Source organism: Thamnophis elegans, chromosome 8 (genome assembly GCF_009769535.1).
Source record: "Thamnophis elegans isolate rThaEle1 chromosome 8, rThaEle1.pri, whole genome shotgun sequence".
NCBI classification, from domain to species: domain Eukaryota; kingdom Metazoa; phylum Chordata; class Lepidosauria; order Squamata; family Colubridae; genus Thamnophis; species Thamnophis elegans.
This window is the reverse complement of record NC_045548.1, coordinates 38,982,189-39,001,972: the sequence shown is the minus strand read 5'-3', so window position 1 is coordinate 39,001,972 and position 19,784 is coordinate 38,982,189. Positions and strand designations below refer to the sequence as shown.

The following is a 19,784-nucleotide window of genomic DNA, read 5'->3' as shown; positions in this document are numbered from 1 at the left end:
AGCTTGTTTTTACTTGCAAATACCTTAAAGTTTCTAAAGGGAAAATACTAACTGCGTACAAAGATGGCGTCTGTTCAAGTTTCAAATGATTCATTTCAAATGATTTTTTCCGCACTACAAAAGTTATCTGACACATACGACAGATTTGAGAGGAAGCTGGATTATTTGCTGTTTCTAACAACAAAATATGAAGAAAAAAAAATGAGAATGTTGAATGTTTGAATGTTCCTGAAATACAAACGAAGGATGTCAGAGATGAAGATTTTCAATTTGCTGACATTCCGGGCATCTGGTTTACTCCGAGGGAGAAAAAGATGGAATGTCTGAAGGGGGGGCAGCCACACAGAAGATTTACTTCGAAAGACAGACCGTAGGAGGAATGAGAAGCATTAAAGAATTTATACTTTATGAAATATCATTTGCAAAACTTTTGATACCACCATTGAGAATTAAAGACAAGCTGAAAAGGGGAATAAGCGGAGGATGGCAACATTATATGAGAGGCACCTTAAGCAAAAAGGTGCAAAGATCTTCTTGTTTGGACTTGCTCATAAAGACGTTTGGAGAACTTGATCCACGAATGGCAACAGGATTAAGGAGGTTTTGTTATTGGAGAGACACAGGCTGATAGATGGAAGAATACAATTCAAAATTAGCTAAACCTAATTAATTTTATTTGTAATAGACATAGTTGAATAATAATTGATAATGATAGTAATGTATATAATGTGGAGTTGATATGATTAATAATTGGATATGAGAAGGGAAGGTTAGAAATATTTTTGGACCATATATAAAGGTTATTAATCACAATTATCACTATTAAAAAATAAAATAAAACTATATACAGTTAAATCTTAACTAATATGGGGAAAATGCTATGATATACGATATAATTACATAAAGAAAGGAGAATGATAGTAAACTATATACATGGAGGATGGAATTTTTGGTATTAAATATGGATGTTTAGCTAAAACAGGATATGAGGATTTGATGTTAATGGAGGATTTTATAAACAAGTAAATGAAATGCTAGCATGTGGTTATGGATTAAATCTTTGGCATAGTTAAGGATGAAGGATGTTTAAACGACTGTAGTCAACTAAAAGTGGAGGTATGATGATGTCAATATGGTAAACACTTGAGTTAAGATATTTGAATTAATATGAATTAATGGAAGAGATGCACAAAAACATGTTGTAACCAGCTGATATACTTTTTTATAATATATACTCGTGTTTTTTCTTTTTTTTTCTTTTTTTCTTTTTTCTTTTTTTTCTTCCCTGCCTTGTTTTCTGTTTTTTGTTTTTTTTGTGTTTTGATTTTTTCTTTTCCCACTGGTGTGGGTATGTGTTGTTTATGTAACAAAAATAAAAAATAAAAAAATTTAATAACAAAAAAAAAGTTGTAAGCATCCTGAAAGAAAGCTGTAGCAAACCATTTCTGTTGCTAAGAAGGTTCATGATGATAAAATCACCAAGAATCATACTCCATTCAAGAGTTCTTATTTCCAAATTTGAGAAGAGATGAATGGAAATTAGAAATACAATAAGTACCAATAGCTGGGAAGATTTTGAATGGGAATTTGTTTTCCATATTTTTATAGGCATGGCTGGGCAGAAGCATTTGCTGGTATTAGGAGTCCACATGTAAAGTATATTTGTCCGCATGCGTAAGTATGTTAATATTTTCTGGTTGCTGTTTCCTTACAGTTCTCAATAATAAATCTGACAGAATTATGTGACCTGTTTATGAGAAAGAAATTACAAGTACTCCTTGACTTACAGCCATAATGGAGCTTGACCATTATGATTGCAAGTCAGGACAGTTGTTACGTGAGGCACCCATGTGATTATTCTCTCAGTGACTGCTACCCTAATTCTTCCAGGTGCAGTCACTAAGCAACTTTGCAAATAATTGAAAGGACAGAAGGAAAGAGCTCCCTGCCAAAAGAGAGCATGCAGCTCCTCTCTATGTACAGAAGGAAATTCCTGCTCTGGGCTAGGGTTATGGTTTGGACCCCAAAAATTCCTTTCATTGGCCCAGCATGCCTATTTTTGTCCCATCTAAGTGCTAACGTTTTGTGTATTTAAAGATGGAAGAAAGGTTCCCCGCCTCTTTCAGAAAGAGTCCCTCCCAAGAGCAGCCCTTCCACTGTTAAGACACGGGCTTCAAAAGTCCACGGTGATACACATTTCTTTTTCCCTGGATCTGCTTCCTTATTCCTATTGCTTAATTTTGAAGAAGCTCCAGTCTACCTAATTAAGAGGTGTGGTAGCAGACTGGTTAGAATCCAGTATTGCAACTAACTCTGCCCACACATCAGTAATTGGATCCTGACTGGCCCAAGGTTGACTAGGCCTTCCAGACTTCCAGATCAGTAAAATAAGGACCCAGATTGTTGGGGGCAATATGTTGACATTGTACACAGAGAGTGCTGTAAAGCACTATGGAGGACTACACTAGTCCTTGACTTATGACCACAATTGAGCCCAACATTTCTGTTGCTAAGTGAATCATTCAAGTGAATTTTGCCCCATTTTATGACCTATCTTGCCACAGTTAGTAAGTGAATCATTGCAGTTGTTAAGTTAGTAATGGGGCAAAATTGCCAGTGACTTTGCTTATAAGAAGGTTGCAAAAGGTTATCACATGACCCCAGGACATTGCAGCTGTCATAAATATAAGTCAGTTGCCAAATGTCTGGATTTTTATCACATGACCATGGGGATGCTGCAACCATCATAATTGTGAAAAATAATCATAAATAATTTTTTCAGTGCCATTATAACTTTGAGCAGTCACTAAATAAACTGTTGTAAGTTGAGAACTACCTATATATCAGTCTAAGTACTATTGCTAATTCTTAGCCAATGAATTGGGACAAACAAAAATATTAATCCTCTTTAAACTGATATGGATGGATGGATGGATGGATGGATGGATGGATGGATGGATGGATAATTTCCCTGAAAATAAGACCTTCATGAATAACAAGCCCAATCGGGCTTTTGAGTGCATGCACTAAAATAAGCCCTCTTCTGAAAATAGGACTTTGAATCGCTTGCCCAGCCGGTACCTGCCATTTCCTTGGGGGGGGGGGATGGGACGGAATATGCCCCACACGCACCTGCCAGCCACACAGAACAGCCTCATGGAGGCGGCTACAGCAAGCCCTAGCACTCCTTCTCTTAGTGATGGCTGCAAAAAGAATAGCAAGCCCAGTGACGTGCCTCGCACTTCCCGCTTTGTCTACTAATAACTGTGTGATAGTCGCAGCAAGCCATCCCTCTTCATGAAGTAGCTGCTTCTCCAGTGCCGCTCAGGTCTCCGCCTTGAGCAACTGTGATCACTTTTGCAGCTGCAAAAGCGGTAGGAGATCCAGCTATGTGCTTCTTGTTGCTTTCAGTGGAAACGGCATGAGGCGTGGGACTCCTCACTGGACCTCATGCCGCTTTTGCAACTGCGAAAACGGCCACAGTTGCTGGAGGCAGTGGCCTCAGCGGCACCAACGAAACAGCTACTTTGTAAATGTTGGGATGGCTTGCTGCGACCATTTAAACAATTGTTTCATCTTCTTTGGAATATAAATTTTGAATAGATATTAATATAGATTATCTCAATGTGATAAGAAATGAAAAGAGATGCATTAAGGAATAGCATGATGCAATTCTATGATTTTTAAAAAGTAAAAACATTCTTAACATTTTTTAAAACGCAGAAGCAAATATTTAAAACATTATTGCTGACTTTTAACTTGAATCTTTCTTTACACAATTTCAAGGCCTGTCATGCCAGTTTCTCTCAACATGAATATGGCCATGCCTTCCTGGTAAGTGAGGGATTAAATTTTTTCGCCGTTCTTTGTTTTTAAGTTTGAAACATTCTGGTGCTTATTTATTCCTGTGATTTATACTGTTCATGCTAAAAAAATAATAATGAATAATAAATGGAAAGGAACTTAATTAGCCACTGATTCTAATTTCATATGACCCATTTCATGAGTTATTTCCTTACCAGAATGATAAATGGCCATGCAGTTAAGAGTCTTAAAAGTTCTTGCCAAGTGGACCCCTCATCAACTAAATCAAATGATAAATGAGTTTTTGGAATCAGATTGCCTTTAAAGACTTCAATTTTCCTTGTCATCAGCTAGATATCCCCTAATGTACTAATGAAGAACAACAACACGTTTTCCATAGAGAACCAATACTGCCTGACCCACAATAATTAGCTACACCACTACCACTTAAAGAGCTGTGTTAATTATAAAAATAGCTCTTGTTACCACTTCCCAGGCTTATGTACCCACTATTGTACAGCTGCATTGGATTTTTTCCAGCAGAAGGGATACAATAAACAATGGTTGGTGTGCAAGAAATGGGAAGTCCTGAAAAACAATTGGATGCAACTCATTCAGGCAGAAACATTTAATGACTCAGCCTCATTTGAGCATATCACATCAAGCTCTCATAACAGTGCATCATTATGTACCACTTCCTCAGGAGTCAGGAAATGTATTTTCTGAAACCTATGAGGACATTTCTGTAGAATTAGGAATCCTATGCAAGCTATCAAACAGTTGCCAACATTGACATTCATGACCAAATCCTTATACAGACCATTAAAAGCAATCTGGTTTTCTGGGCTTCTTATCTGGCTTCCCTCTACCTGTATTGACACCTTGGCTGAGTCTGCAAGGATTTGAGACTTTCAATATTTGTTCCTAATTATAAAAAAGAGAGATGATATCTTTCTAATTATAGAGCTATTGGCCTTCTCAACATCAGCAGCAAGCTGTATGCAAGATGCCTACAGTGGAAATTCTGGAAGTGGTTGAAACAAGAAAGTCTGCTTGAGAAGTCAATTGACATTAATCAGTAGCTTGTACTCCAGCACTTCATTGAAAGTATTTCTCGCATCTCCCTGTATATTGCTTTTGTTGATTTTAAGCAATGTTTTTTTTTTTTTATAAAACATATTTTTATTTCATTTTCATTTTCATTTTATACAATCACTTATATACTGTGCATAAAAAAAAAGAAAAAAGGAAGAAAAAAAACCCAACATAACACTTCATTCCCCCATACACCCTCTCTTCTCCCCCTCCAACTTTCCTTTCACCCCTCCAGCATTCCCCTCTTCTACTTCCCTACCCCCTCAGACGTCTCCCCCTCCCTCCATTTCACCCTCCTTACATTCCCTCTCACTCCCTCTTTACTTCTCCCTTCTCTTTCCCTCTTCTCCTCACTTTGGTGTATCCATACAATTCAATTTGTTTTTTACAATAAAAGTAGAAAAAGAAAAAAAGAAAAAAAAAAAGAAAAACGAGCCACAGTACACAAGTGAATTCTTATTGTTCTAAGGATTGAAACTGTAATTCCACCCTCCCCCCTCCCCCCTATAATCCCCCCTCCCCAACCCCCTTACGGCTTCGCAGGTCCCATACCCGGCATAATTCTTTAACAAGCATTTGAGTATAATAAGGCCAGCTAACTTTAAAATTAAAAAAATAAGATAAAAGTAAAGCCAAAAAGAAAAAGGAAAAATAGTAGAAAATAAGAAATAAACAAAAAAAAAAACACCCACACTCACACACAAAAAGAAGAAAGAAACAAAAAGGGTCAATAAACCCACTACGTTAACACAGCTTCCCATTATCTGTAAATCTTAAACAATGTGACTCATTCCAAATTTCGATTATTTTGCTACTTGCAGGGTTTCAAACTGTATTAGAGCCAGGTAAGTTGATCAATTAGAATTCCCCAACTAAAAGTCTCCTTGCTTTGTCTATCTATTCAGACCTTTAATTTATCTCTTTTTTATCCAAATATCCAAACCTTTCTATAACACCATTAAACTCAAATACTTCTTTCATTTTTCATTTCCAACACCTCCCTTTCTATCCTTACCCACCTCCACATGTAAATTTTTTACCTTCCACCCTGCCTTTATCTATATCCACATATATATTTTATCCACATTCATTGCTCCTCCCATGTTTACTCCACTTTCCTGAAGATTCTCCGACCAATCTTTCTTAACCTTATATTGATATAGCAACTCAAACAAACATCAGCTTGCGTTCTAGCCCCAGGTAATCTAATTAAACTTTCGCTGCCCTTCCCTCTCCCACGCACCTCCCAACTCCGTTCGTCCCAAACCGCAACTCAAAAAGATCACAATTTCCGCTCTCCTCGCCTAAGAAAATAGTTCATGCACAATTTGAGTTAGAGTTCAGACAAAACTTCTGTACAATATATGTCCACAATCAGCAACGCTTCTTTCAGTCTCCATGTCTCATCATCGATATGCCACTTTTCCATTTTATCCCAGACGGAAATCATAAAACTTTACAAACATCGCTTAGTCTTTATTCCTTAGTCTTCTGCCCTTCCGGAAGAGAAAAACAACACCCTCCGCCTTGTAGCCACGTGTCTCGCTGTTTGTCTTCTCCTTCTCCTTGTCTCTCCCCAGATCCGGATGAATCAGGAAGTCCCGCCTTCAGGGTCTCGTAGTAAAATTTTCGGGCTTCACAAACGGAGTTAATGCGGTGTTTTTGGTTGCCAAATGTAACTGTAATACCAGCTGGGACTTCCCATTTGTATGAAATCTGAGAGTTTCTGAGTTCTTCGGTTAAGAAAGCGTACTGTCTTCTTGTTCTTAATATTTGAAATGGTATCTCTTTAAAAACAATCAAGTCTTCCCCATCAATTCTCAACCTCTTTCCGTAGAGCCTCTGTATTATCTCATTTCTAGATTCCCTTGTAGTAAAGTATATTATTATGTCCCTCGGAAGCTGTCGCTGTTTTGCTACCCAGGAATTCTGGCGGTAAATTCTTTGAATCTGCCAATCAAAGTTAAGTCCCGGACTTCCCACCAAGCGACTGAAAGCCTCAAAGAATGTCTGTTTCAAATTCTCCTGTTGGTTTTCACGCAGTCCTCTAACTCGTATCGCAAAGGCAGTCTTGTTATAATTTATCATGACAAGTTCTTTTTGGGCAGATTCAATTTCCTGTTCTAACGTTTGAATTTTTGATATCAGATTAAGGTTAGTTTCTTCCAAAAGTTCCAATTTGTCCTCTGTTTCAGCAATATAATCTGTCATGACTGTCATTACACCGATCATATCCTGCTTTGCCTGAGCAATTTTAGCATCAAATTGATCACATAAATCCGATATCAGTTGATTAATCTCCTGTCTGAAATCATTAAGCGTTTTGAGAAGGAATTCTTGTGTTAGCAAATCTCCCGTGGAGGGTGTAGGAGACAAGGGTAGCGCCTTCATAGCAGTTTTTGGAGATATGTTATTAAGGAAGCGCTTCTGTTTAAATTTGGGAGCCATTCCAGAATAAAAATAAAAGACAAGCAATCAAGCGAGCCAAAAATCAAAGTCTGTGCTCCCCTCAGTTAATCTTTTAGCAATTAGTACGGAGAAGCCTTCAGGAGGGTAGGGTCAACTAGCTCCGTCAGATCAAACACAAAAGCTACGAGATCGCCATCTTGTGACGCAGCTAAAAAAGAAAGGGAGCCTTTTGCGAAATTGAAGCTGGTATTTTAAATAGTAATAGAAGAAATTCCTCGGGAATGGTCCCCGCCCGGATTGGCTTTTAAATAGCTTAGCTTTGTCCTGGGGGGGAGGCAATCTGCCTAGGCTGCAAAAAAGGCAGCGCGGAAAACTGGCCGGAGTAAAGGCTCAGCTAATGTTGAATCTCTTCTCCATTCACAGCAAAAAAAAAGCTATGAATTACAAAGAGATCCTAACGACTGACCTCCTCCCTGCCCCTTTCTGCCAGAAAGGGGAGATATCTATAGATCTTATAAGATATACGAACCAGAGTCCTGGCAGGAGCTTTTTTTTGGCTCCCGACGGCGGCAGCTCCTCCCCTCGAAGCCGATTTTAAGCAATGTTTTATTCCATATACTGAGCTAAAATGTAGAAGAAGTTGGAGGCCTTCTTAGGCCAGAATTTACTTCATTTCATATATATAACACATGAAGGCATTTCATTCAGACTAAGATTTAACCCCATGCCCTTACCAGTGCTATTAAAACTGAGAAAAGCATTAAAGCAAGACTGCATGTTGGCCTAACACCTATTCAACTTCTATATTAATTCTTTAGTGGGCCATCTCCATGACATACATTTTCCTTCCACAAAATGTATTTGAAGACACCTTTTTGTTCTACTATGGGTAGGCAGTACTTTTAAGAATATTATTTGTCTTAAAATAGTATTGAAGGCCCTACCAATGTGTTTCATGGAAGACTGATTAGAACTCAAGTATTGATATTGCACTTGCCAAAAGGTCCAAGAACTATCTGCAACATAGATGGCTGCAAGTTTGAGCAAGTACGTCTTCATTCTGCTCATAATAAAAATCCATAGGAACTGTACTGCTGAAAAAGCATAGAGTTCATCTGACATCCTTAAATATTTTGACAATATGTTTTTGCTATACTGTATATTCACTCACCACTCTCAGATTTGAAGCCAAAATTTAGCACATCTTCTTTGTGGTGCCTGACTGGATCTTTTTCCAATTTCACAGTGTTAGAGATTGATATAAAGCTGAAAAACTTTATCTTGCGGTTGACTAATTTTTGTCTTGCCAATTCTCATGAGTCCTGCAGACTTTTCAACTAAATATATTTATATGAATTTGTTGAGCAAATGTTGTTTTGGTATGTTTCACCAAAACAGCTTTAGCTGATAGGAATGTTTGGAAAAAAAAGGCGTTCCTTATTCTATGAAAAGTATCATTAGAAATCCTGAGATTTCATTTTTCAAGGGTTGGTTTTCTGTTACAGGTATATATTTTATGACAGGCTGAGCTTCATTAAGCCCGCTGGATATGAAAGTTATTGAACCTGAATAACTTTATGCTAATAATTGTGAAGTTACTTGCATAATATAATACAATTAATTGTTTGATTAAAGGTTCGATATTTTTGGACTTGCTCCAGATTCACAGGAAGATGAAGCTGGAATCAAACAAGCATCAGAGAATGGTATATTCATGTTGTATTTGATGAAGTACATAATTATAATTGCTTGGGAATTTACCAATTTCCATCCTACTTATAAACTTGTATTTTATAAAGTTAGCTATGTTCCATAAATATTATAGAATCTTGCAAATAATCTTCATACATAAACAGTACTGTTCAGTTGTATGTTGAGTGAGAAGTCATAAATGAGTAAACAAATAAGTACTTCAGCCAACAAACTACAGTACATATGAAAATAATATGTCTGATATTTTATGATTTTAAAAAATAGCATTGTATAGCAAGAATGGTTTCTGTGAAAGTCAAGCACTGAGAATACAACATCTATCATGTAGAAATCCAGATGATCAGTATATGGCAGCAAAATGATACAGACTCATTGAATTGTAGAGTTGAAAGGGGACACAATCATCTAGTCAAATGCTCCCAGTATCAGGAAGATTAGGCTATTCTTAAAACATGGCTGTCCATCCACCTCTTAAAATGCTCCAAGATGGAGAACTCTAACCCCTTGTTGATAGATTGCCACATAAAATATTTTAGGTATGTGGATATAAGATCTTCATGAATCTTTGATATGGTATTGCTTCTAAAACACAACCCAGAATTGCACTAGCTTTTCTAGCAGCTGTCTCAACTATTGGCTCATATTGAGCTTGTCAGTGGCCATACCCAAATCCTTTCCAAGTTATGAATCCTCAGTCTTGTACATATGACATATATTTCCCTTCCTAACTATAATACCTTCAATTTCTTCCTGTTGAAGAGCATCTTTTTTCCAATCAGCCCAGATTTCCCACCTGGTTAGATTAGATTACAAACTTTATTCTAACATCAACAATTCCCTAGAGCCCATACTGCCTGCCTTTTAAATACACACAAAAGTAATGATTCCTTGTTGGTACAAACTGAGGGATGAGGAGAGGGGGTCATCTGAATATCAGCCCTACTTTTTCTGCTGTGATTGAAAATTGGGGCAGGAGATTCACAGAATCCCAACTAGCTCAACCCTAGTATCTAACACAATTTGAACAATTCTTGTGTAAATTATTGCAACTGAAGAACTATACAACTACTGGTACTAATGGGCCAGTAGTATTGACGGGAATTTTGGTCAATAACAGGATTTCTTATCATTCTGTTCCCTCGATCCTGTGTATGCTCTGGAGAAAGTTTAGTGCATTTTGGGGGGGAGATTAAGAATTGATTGTAGAGGCAGATGTATGACTGACAGATCTCAGCCATTAGATTCAACTCACTACGTTCTATATGATTTATTTTCTTGCTGAAATAAAATGTTGGAATTATACAGTGAGTCTAAATATGCCCTTTCTTAATTATTACCATAATTAAATAATTAAATAGAGCAAGCATTGCCATAATTTGTAGCATTGCATTTAAGAGCTTTGAAATTTTGATAGACTTAATGATGATTTGTAGCCTGTACATTTTATCAACTGTTTCCAGTATTATATTCTAAAACAGTTCTCCTTGAATACTGATTTTTTTTAAAAAAAAAATAACTATGAATCTTTTTCACTTTATATTTCTTGGATTCTTTCACCATTGCTTTAACTGCCTTAAACTGAGTCTTCTGTTTCAAGTTGATCCTTGATATATTCATCTGTTGCCTCAGATACACACACATACACCTGTCTTGTATCACCTATTTTTAAACACAAGAAAATAATGTATTTTAGAACAAATTTAGAACTCATTTTGGAACAATTATGTGCTTCCTAAAAATGAAATTAATTATAATTTGAGATACACATTTAATAATATTAAGTAATAATTGCATAAATATAACCAATTATTTTCTTTAGACCAGTGGTTCTCAACCTGTGAGTCAGGACCTTTTGAGGGTTGAACGACCCTTTCACAGGGTCGCCTAAGACAATCGGAAAACATATTTTCGAAAAAATATAGAAAACATAAAATAATGTTATGGTTGGGGGTCACCACAACATGAGGAACTGTATTAAAGGGTCGTGGCATTCAGAGGTTGAGACCCACTGCTTTAGACTTCATTCTAAAACAATGGAATCTATATAGGTCCCAAATTAAATAAGAAAATAGAATAGTAAAAAATTAAAATTAAAATGTCAAACCCTACCCATCTTAAAGTGAAAACTTCATAGTGAGGTAAACTATATAACCATTAAATAAGTATTGTATCCATAGTACCTTTCTATGATGGTATAATATTTCTTTTATAAACATAGTTAACATTCAGTTCTTTCTTTCAGTGAACACACTTATAGAACAAGAAGTAAGGAATGGAATACCCTCAAACAGAATAATTTTGGGAGGATTTTCTCAGGTAATACTAATATAACAATTCTGATTCTATGGAAGCCCTAACAGTGTGGCAAATCTGTTGTAACTAACTTGGATTTTAAGTTATTCTTTTAATCGTTTTGGATTATAATCAAAATATTGATTCTACAAAAAGTTCCCAAACACTTTTTTAGTTATGGTTATTTAGATCCGTGCTTATAGTAGGTATTTAGTTTGTAGCAGCATGAACACAATCCAGTTTTACTGGTAGATTTGATATGCTTGCTTAAATTTCTGTCACTGCCCCTTCATTTAATAACCAAGAAAGAAACCACTCAACTCCATATTTCAGAATTAAGTGTACTTTTACTGGCTACAAACGAAAAGAAGCAAAGCAAAGCTGAATCTGAATAAAAAGGCGTGAAAGCAATAGATATCAATACAAGATTCATTCCCCTTCCCTTGGTACCCCAGTCCATAGTCCAATCATATTTCACCCAACTGTCAGGTGGGAGACATCTTCAAAAATCATCATCAGGATGGAATGCTGGACAGTTGGCCTTGGCGGGAAACTCCCTTCCTTCCACATGCAAGATTGTGAGAATACCTCCCTAATAAACAGTCCTCCAGTACAGAATGATTCCCTTCCCAAATAACATCCCCCCTCCCCGTTTCAATGGCAGCCGAAAAGCAGCAGCGAAGCAGAGGCTGACAATTTTTTTTCCCCTTCAGAGTACAGAATGAATAATGATGTTCAGACCAATACAAATACTAAAATAGACATTTCCACATATATGTAGAGTCACCGGGAGAGAGGTGACATATAAATTATTATTGTTTTCATCATCCTGTTAATTTTGTATTATCCAAAATACATTTTGCATAGTTTATAGCTAATCTTTTTCACTTAATACAGTTTTCTTGTATAGCAAAATTAAAATCCTGTCTATGTGTCTGTGACATTTTTGGGATACAAATAGTATTGTTATATTACCAGTTGATAACCTAATCTCATGTTCATATCAAGTGTTAGCTTCTTAAGTAAATGAACATGAAAATGTACATGCGATAATATAAGATAACACATATATAGGGCATATAAAATGATTTACATTAAAATACCTTAATGAATTGGATTGAACAGAGTTCTCCTTTATACAAAGGCTCACAGTTTTACAGTCTGTACTCAGAAGTCAGACAAATATTGATTTGACTACAGCTATGGATTCTTAATGTCCTTTAAAATTCTTATAAGATATATCATTTGCATAACAAATGCTTCATAGGTAACAAAAGAAGTTTGGAAGTGATACACCACTGTTAAAAGTATTATGAGAGACAGTGATGTATCACTTCCAAACTTCTGGCAAGTGTTTCTACATGTTTAGACTAGTTGATGTGACAATCTAACAACTAATGCTACTACATTATAAATTCTTTTGAGTAGTTTCTTAAATATTATAAAATAAATATAATTGAAATTCTAGTTTTCAAAAGTAAATTGTGTTTGTTGTTCAGTATTTGATTAAGACTGTACTAATGGACTTTATCTTGATTTTTATTAGGGTGGAGCTTTATCTTTATACACTGCCCTCACAACGCAACAGAAGTTAGGGGGTGTTGTAGCACTCAGCTGTTGGCTTCCACTGCGAACTTCATTTCCACAGGTAGTTTATTTGTTTCATAAAAAAGATTTGATTTGATTTTATTATATTTCTATGCCGCCCTATTCCCAGAGGGACTCAGGGTGGCTCACAAACCAAGTAAGGGGGGGGGATACAAACAGGAACAAAGACAACGGACAAACAACAACAACAACAATTTAAAAACAATCAACAGCCACACAATTCGAGCGGGGACGGGAACTCATCATCAACAGACCTGTTGGAACAGCCAGGTTTTAAGGGCTTTGCGTAAAGCCTGAAGGGTGGTGAGGGTCCGAATCTCCACGGGGAGCTCGTTCCAGAGGGCCGGAGCAGCCACAGAGAAGGCCCTTCTCCGGGTGGTAGCCAATCGGCATTGGCCGGTGGATGGAATTCGGAGGAGGCCTAGTCTGAGGGATCTAATCGGTCTGTTGGAGGTAATTGGCAGCAGGCGGTCTCTCAAGTACCCAGGTCCAATACCATGAAGAGCTTTATAAGTGATGACTAGCACCTTGAAGCGTATCCGAAGAGCAATAGGCAGCCAGTGCAGTTCGCGGAGGATAGGTGTAACGTGGGTGTACTGAGGTGCACCCACAATCGCTCGCGCGGCTGCATTCTGGACAAGCTGAAGTCTCCGAATGCTCTTCAAGGGCTGCCCCATGTAGAGCACGTTGCAGTAGTCCAGTCTTGATGTCACAAGGCCACGAGTGACTGTTGCGAGGGCCTCCCGGTTCAGGTAGGGACGCAATTGGTGCACCAGGCGAACCTGGGCAAATGCCCCCCTAGTCACAGCCGACAAATGGTGTTCAAAAGTCAGCTGTGGGTCCAGGAGGACTCCCAAATTGCAAACCCTGTCTGAAGGGCGTACAGTTTGACCCCCCAGCCTGAGAGATGGAATACTTGGCCAATTGGTGGGAGGGAAATACACCAGCCACTCGGTCTTGTCCGGATTGAGTGCAAGCTTGTTAACCCCCATCCAGACCCTAACAGCCTCCAGGCACTGACACATCACGTCAACCACTTCACTGAGTTGGCACAGGGCGGACAGATACAACTGTGTATCGTCCGCATACTGATATTTTATCCCGTGCCGTCGAATGATCTCACCCAGCGGCTTCATGTAGATGTTAAAACAGGAGGGGGGACAGGACCGAACCCTGCGGCACCCCATAGTTCAGGGGCCTAGGGGTCGATCTCTGCCCTCCAACCAACACCGACTGCGACCTGTCCGAGAGGTAAGAGGAGAACCATCGAAGGACGGTGCCTCCCACCCCCACCTCCCGCAGTCGTCGCAGAAGGATACCATGGTCTGGTCGATGGTATCGAAGGCCGCTGAGAGGTCAAGGAGCACTAGGACGGAGGCATGACCCCCGTCCCTGGCTCTCCAGAGATCATCGGTCAGTGCGACCAAAGCAGTTTCCGTGCTGTAGCGAGGCCTGAATCCAGACTGAAAGGAATCTAGATAATCGGTTTCATCCAAGGACCGCCGGAGCTGAGAGGCCACCACTTTCTCAACAACCTTCCCCATGAGAGAGTTAATTATTATTTATATTGTCTAATATAAAATCCTAATAGCATTTTAACAGCATCTTTAAGATCCTCTTCTTTGTTATGGAAAAAATATAACCACCATTTCATGAACACAATGTATTGAATGACTTTAAATTAAATGTTAGAATACTGAGTATTTAAATAGGAAGTCTGGATAGTGGATGTACCTGAAGGCAGCAGATTAGAAAGAACTGGAGAAAAATCACAAAATAGAAAGATCTGAAAATAGAAATAGAATGACTGTAGAAAAAGAAAGCAAAAGTAATACCAATAGTAATAGGCACCTTGGGTGCAATCCCAAAACAACTGGAATACCATTGGCATTAACAAAATCACCATTGATTGGTTGTAAAAGGTAGCTTTGCTTGGAATAAATTACATCCTGCAACAAATATCAATATCTGCCTATGTCAGGCCCTTGGACTGATAAAAATGCCAAATCCATCCTAAACATCTGGCTGACTATGATGAACCATCATAATTTACTAAATTTATATGCTATCTGACTGCCAGCAATTTTGGACAGTTCACAAATGGTTAATACTAATTCTTATTGTTGTTTATTTTGCTTTACAAATAATGCTTCAGTAACTTTAAAGGGATTAATAAATTTCACTGTGTGCCAGAAAACCAAAGACATCTAGATTCCAATCCTATATTCCAAAAAAAGAATGGTGGATATAGCTGCTTAGAGGTAGGATGAAATAAAAATATGAACATATAACAAATAAACAGCCTGTGTAATACTGTATGCTTTACTCTCATAATGTGACTTCTTGTAACATTTTTTCTAGGATTCCATCAATTCCATCAACAAAGATATTTCTATTCTCCAGTGCCATGGTGACCGTGATCCTTTGGTTCCTTTAATGTTTGGAGGTGTGACTTCTGAAACACTAAAGAAAATGTTAAACCCTGGCAACATAAATTTCAAAATATACTCAGGCATGATGCATAGCTCATGTATTGAGGTAATGATTGTTTTACATTAAGAATGAGTTATTGTAATCAGGGAAAAAATAATTTACGGGGTGTAGGTAGTCTTTGGGTTACAACAGCAGTTGGGAGCAGGAACTCTCTTGTGACATGCAACCATGGAGCTGAGTGGTGACAATTCCAACAGTCCCTCTTGTTATCATTAACAGAGGACCATGTGGGTTATTAAGCAAGACACTCATATGAGGGCAACTTTTGACTTCCTGCTGGCATCCTCATTGACTTTACTTGTGGGAAGTTGACATTGGCAATTGTGATAATATGAGTTCAGTAGCACTTGCTTCAATATAATTGGTGGTTATAACTTTAATCCAGACAAGTTGGAGATATAAATCAGGACACTGATTTTAGTGAAGTAGTATTCGTTGAAGACCAGAACAAAAGGTTCCTTGCATGATGAGGAGCCCAGTTCTTTCTGTAATACTTAAAAGAATATTAGTATCAAATATCTAAACTAATATACTGTTTTTCATTCCTAAATAGGAAATGATGGATGTGAAGCAATTTATTGACGAGCACCTACCTTCAATTGACTGAAATATGTGAAAAGCCTTTGGTTAAATGCACCAGCATCATCTGTACTAGATTGTTTTTTCATGTAGCTATTTCTAAAGCATCTCTGTGCCTACAGTATTAACTGTATTGCAAAGTTTAGAAACTATAACTTCATGAGAAACAATACTCCTTTTAAATTCCATTGGCCATAACATAGTTATATGGCAGTAAAAAGACATGTTGGAATATAATTAGGTATTCTCCTCCTTGCTAGATCATTCCAAATTTAAAGTTATGGAGACCTTTTATAATTCAAAGCAAGATTTTTCCCCAAATCCTGTTATATTAGTATTTGCTAAATTGACACTTGTATATGCAGTATATAAAACTAAGCATGCAGTGGTAGAACAAGTATTCTTAACATTCACATTTAACCAATATTATTGCATGTTCAAGGTAAGACTCACGTCTTTAAATTATCCCTACACCTTGGAGGAATACAGTGTTTTAAATGTATGCCCTGCTACTTAGAATCTTTGAAAAAGTATTTATCGCTATAACAAATGTTTCTCAGTTAGCTGTCCTTACTGAGATAAATTTAGACATAAATGTCACTCAATTATACATAGAATATAATAAAAATCATTAGAAATTTTAATATTTTGCAAAAATTGAGCTTTCAAAAACTCTTTTAAGTAGCTAACTTCTTAAAAATCAAAATCAGAAAATATATTGTATGTATTAGTCTTAACTTACTCTGCTTCAAAAAACTCAAAAAAGAAATTAAAGTTGTTGTTTAAAGCATCACACAATCAACTGACTATAAAAGAGAAAGGGTGCATACAAAGTATATTTTATTTTAAAGCTAAAAAACATCACTGTGTGAAAATTTTAACTATTCTAAATCTACCACAGCTCAGCAGAAATGTAATCTTTGGCTGTTCAAAACAAAATCTGGAAGGATACCACAGCAGTTTTTTGGAGAAAGTTAGAATAAGACTGATACACATTATTTTCTTCTCAGCAGTATACATTGCTATCATCTCCTTGCTCTTCCCATGGCCTGCCTTCAGCCACTACCACTGATATTCAGCATGGCATATCGCACTGCCTGTCTGTTACCCCCACCCTACAGAGGATTTTTCCAGCATGTGCTTTCTGTTCCCAGTTGCAACTGATAGCCAATATGCCAATATGCCATCAAGTCAGTCCTTCAGCCTTGGCTTTTTTTTGTTGTTTTCTCCACTACCGAACAACAAAGCATGGTTCAGTTTGGTGCAGAGCACCACAAACTAGCTGTTCTGGAACAGTTTGTGCAAGCAACATTTTCAATGTCCCTGGACCAGATCATTCAGAAATAAGGTACTACTTCACCCTTCTCATGATAAATTATCCATCTAAATTCTTTAAAAAAAATTATTAATAAGACTTGATATTTTATTTCAGATAACTTCCTTCAGAAGTTCCAAGTTTTGTACATATACACAGCTATACATACATATTGCTTCTATATGTACTTTGTGTATGTATAGAAATGAAAAAAAATCTTAATTCTATAGCATAATTGTAAGAATCTTTTAGAAATAGTGTACAAGTTTTGTGGTCAATATTGTATGTTTGGGAGAAAAACTGGACACATTCTTTCAGGCCATTCACCAAATCCCAATATTTTGCCGATTTTTTTTTTAGCATCACATTGCTACTGTGTATCTATTGATGGTGAAATAGCACCTTCTGAAATTTCTTCTATTGTGATTTTATTTAAGAGGAGACATGGAAGCTAATGGAATCACTCATATCTGCAGCTTATAAGCACTTAAATTCAGAATTAAAAATGTAATTGCAGTTACATGTTGGTGGAGCAGATAATCATGGCCTTTGACACTTGTCTATGTTCTGGCATGTTTCTTGATACTTGCTGGGCCTTTAGATAATTAAACAGAGCAATCTATATACCAGCAGAAGGACTGGGAAAGAAGACTGTTTGGAATACATAATTTCCACTTGTAATTTTTTTTCTAGTGTGTATTGCTAATATGGAGGTTTAATTGGACTTATTCTTTATTTAGTTATATGATGGAATTTGGAAAGCAAGAGACTAAGTTTGTTCCCTGTTGCAGCCTGAAACAATATTTTAAAGTGCAGATTCTGGATTCTAATGAACTGAATTTGGCTCTTGAAAGAAGTAAATATTTCTGTACTGAAAGCATCTCTGAATTATTTTAATTATAGGAATCTCTGCGAGAGTTTGTGTACATAGGACTTGAATATGGGAACAATGATTTTATCAGTTTGTTTTTATTAGAGACTGGTTGCTTATAAACCAGCAAGAAGAAAGCATTTTGACAGTATTCAGAGATTTTTTTATAAGCGATAAACATGTAAGATTTTCTAACATTGACTTAACAGGAAGTAGTCTGTTAAAATATTTATTACCTAAAGATAACTGTTTCAGTTCTCTTAAACATCAGAAATGCAAAACAAACCAAAACTTTGATTAATGTCATTTTTTAACTTAAAAAACTTATGTGGAACTACTGACATCAAAATATAATAGTCCCCAAATAATGGTGAGTTTACTTTGGAATCTGATATACAATACTTTGCTAAACAATCAAACGTTAGAGTATTAAGTATTAAATTGTTCTTAATTGAATGTTTAAATAAAATTGCCAGTCTTTATTGTATTATATCATACCTTAAATACTGTGACAATTGAGGCAAATTTAATAAATCATCAGGATTTTTATTCTGATAGGTTTAGTTTTTAGTTTATCTTGAAATATAGTGTTCATTGCAGTGAATGAATTGCTGAAGGCATACTCTATTCTAACATGAATGTCTGGTCTGTTAATTGAATGTTTGCCTTAGGAAGTGTTTTGCAGTTCAGTAAATTCTAAATTCATTTTTTAAATAAATAGGTGCTATTGACTGTCAAATATTGTTTCCAGAAAGTATGTATAGGATATAAATGAAGCCATATGTTCAGGCTGGAGTATTTTATGAACAATTTGGCTTTTCTTTATCTTATATTTTAGGAGGTTCATAGCTAAGACAACACTTTGATTTTATATGTTTATGGCAAGAAATCTACTGAAACATCTTAGTTGGAAATTGTAATCTGTTACTGTGAATAAAATCTGAACAATCAATGAATGAAACAATTATTGTTGTATGACAAAGGCTGTATCCCTTTTATACATCTCTACAATTATTAAACAAGAAAAAAAATTGTTCATTGAAGACAGGGGGATCAACTTTGATTTCATTGAGGGCCATATCAGGGTTGTGTCTGACCTCGCGAGAGGGGTGACTAGTGTGTGTGTGCGGCCAACTCAACATCACTTGTGTTGGCCCTGTGGAGCTCCATTTTCACTAGCACAGCGCTGCAGGGGGTTGTCGAGCTGAAAACGGAGTTCCGTTTTCGCTGGCAGAGGCACAGTGGGCCAGTCCTTTGCTGTTTCCATCTCTGGGCCAGAGCTAAGCCTTGAGTTTGACACCTCTAATTGAAGAAAGATAGTAAGTTATCTATATATATAATTAAAAAATAAATGCGTATATGAGAAACTATTTGGATTCATACTTTTCACTAAGATACTTTCTTTTATACTTTAAGATACTTTCAAACTGCAATATCCAATTGTTTGTGTTTCATATATAACTTGCATGCCTTCAGATACCTAGAAGATATTAAGTACAATATGTAGCATATTAATAGATGTCATAAACCAAAGAAAGCCAGTGTGATGTAATGGTTAAGGTACTAGAAAGCAGGAGACTATGAGTTCAAGTCCCACCTTAACAT

The 19,784-nt window shown here is 36.7% G+C and overlaps 1 protein-coding gene across 1 annotated transcript in view; it reads left to right on the top strand.

Annotated features, from left to right (window-relative positions):
- Positions 1-19,193, top strand: part of LYPLA1 (lysophospholipase 1) — a 29,700-nt gene extending 10,507 nt beyond the window's left edge. The window contains exons 3-9 of the mRNA XM_032222753.1: positions 1,609-1,674; positions 3,787-3,834; positions 8,944-9,014; positions 11,264-11,337; positions 12,860-12,961; positions 15,283-15,459; positions 15,968-19,193. Coding sequence (XP_032078644.1) covers positions 1,609-1,674; positions 3,787-3,834; positions 8,944-9,014; positions 11,264-11,337; positions 12,860-12,961; positions 15,283-15,459; positions 15,968-16,021 — 592 coding nt within the window. The 3' untranslated portion in view covers positions 16,022-19,193. The remainder of the gene's footprint in view (positions 1-1,608; positions 1,675-3,786; positions 3,835-8,943; positions 9,015-11,263; positions 11,338-12,859; positions 12,962-15,282; positions 15,460-15,967) is intronic.
- Positions 19,194-19,784: the final 591 nt, after the last annotated feature.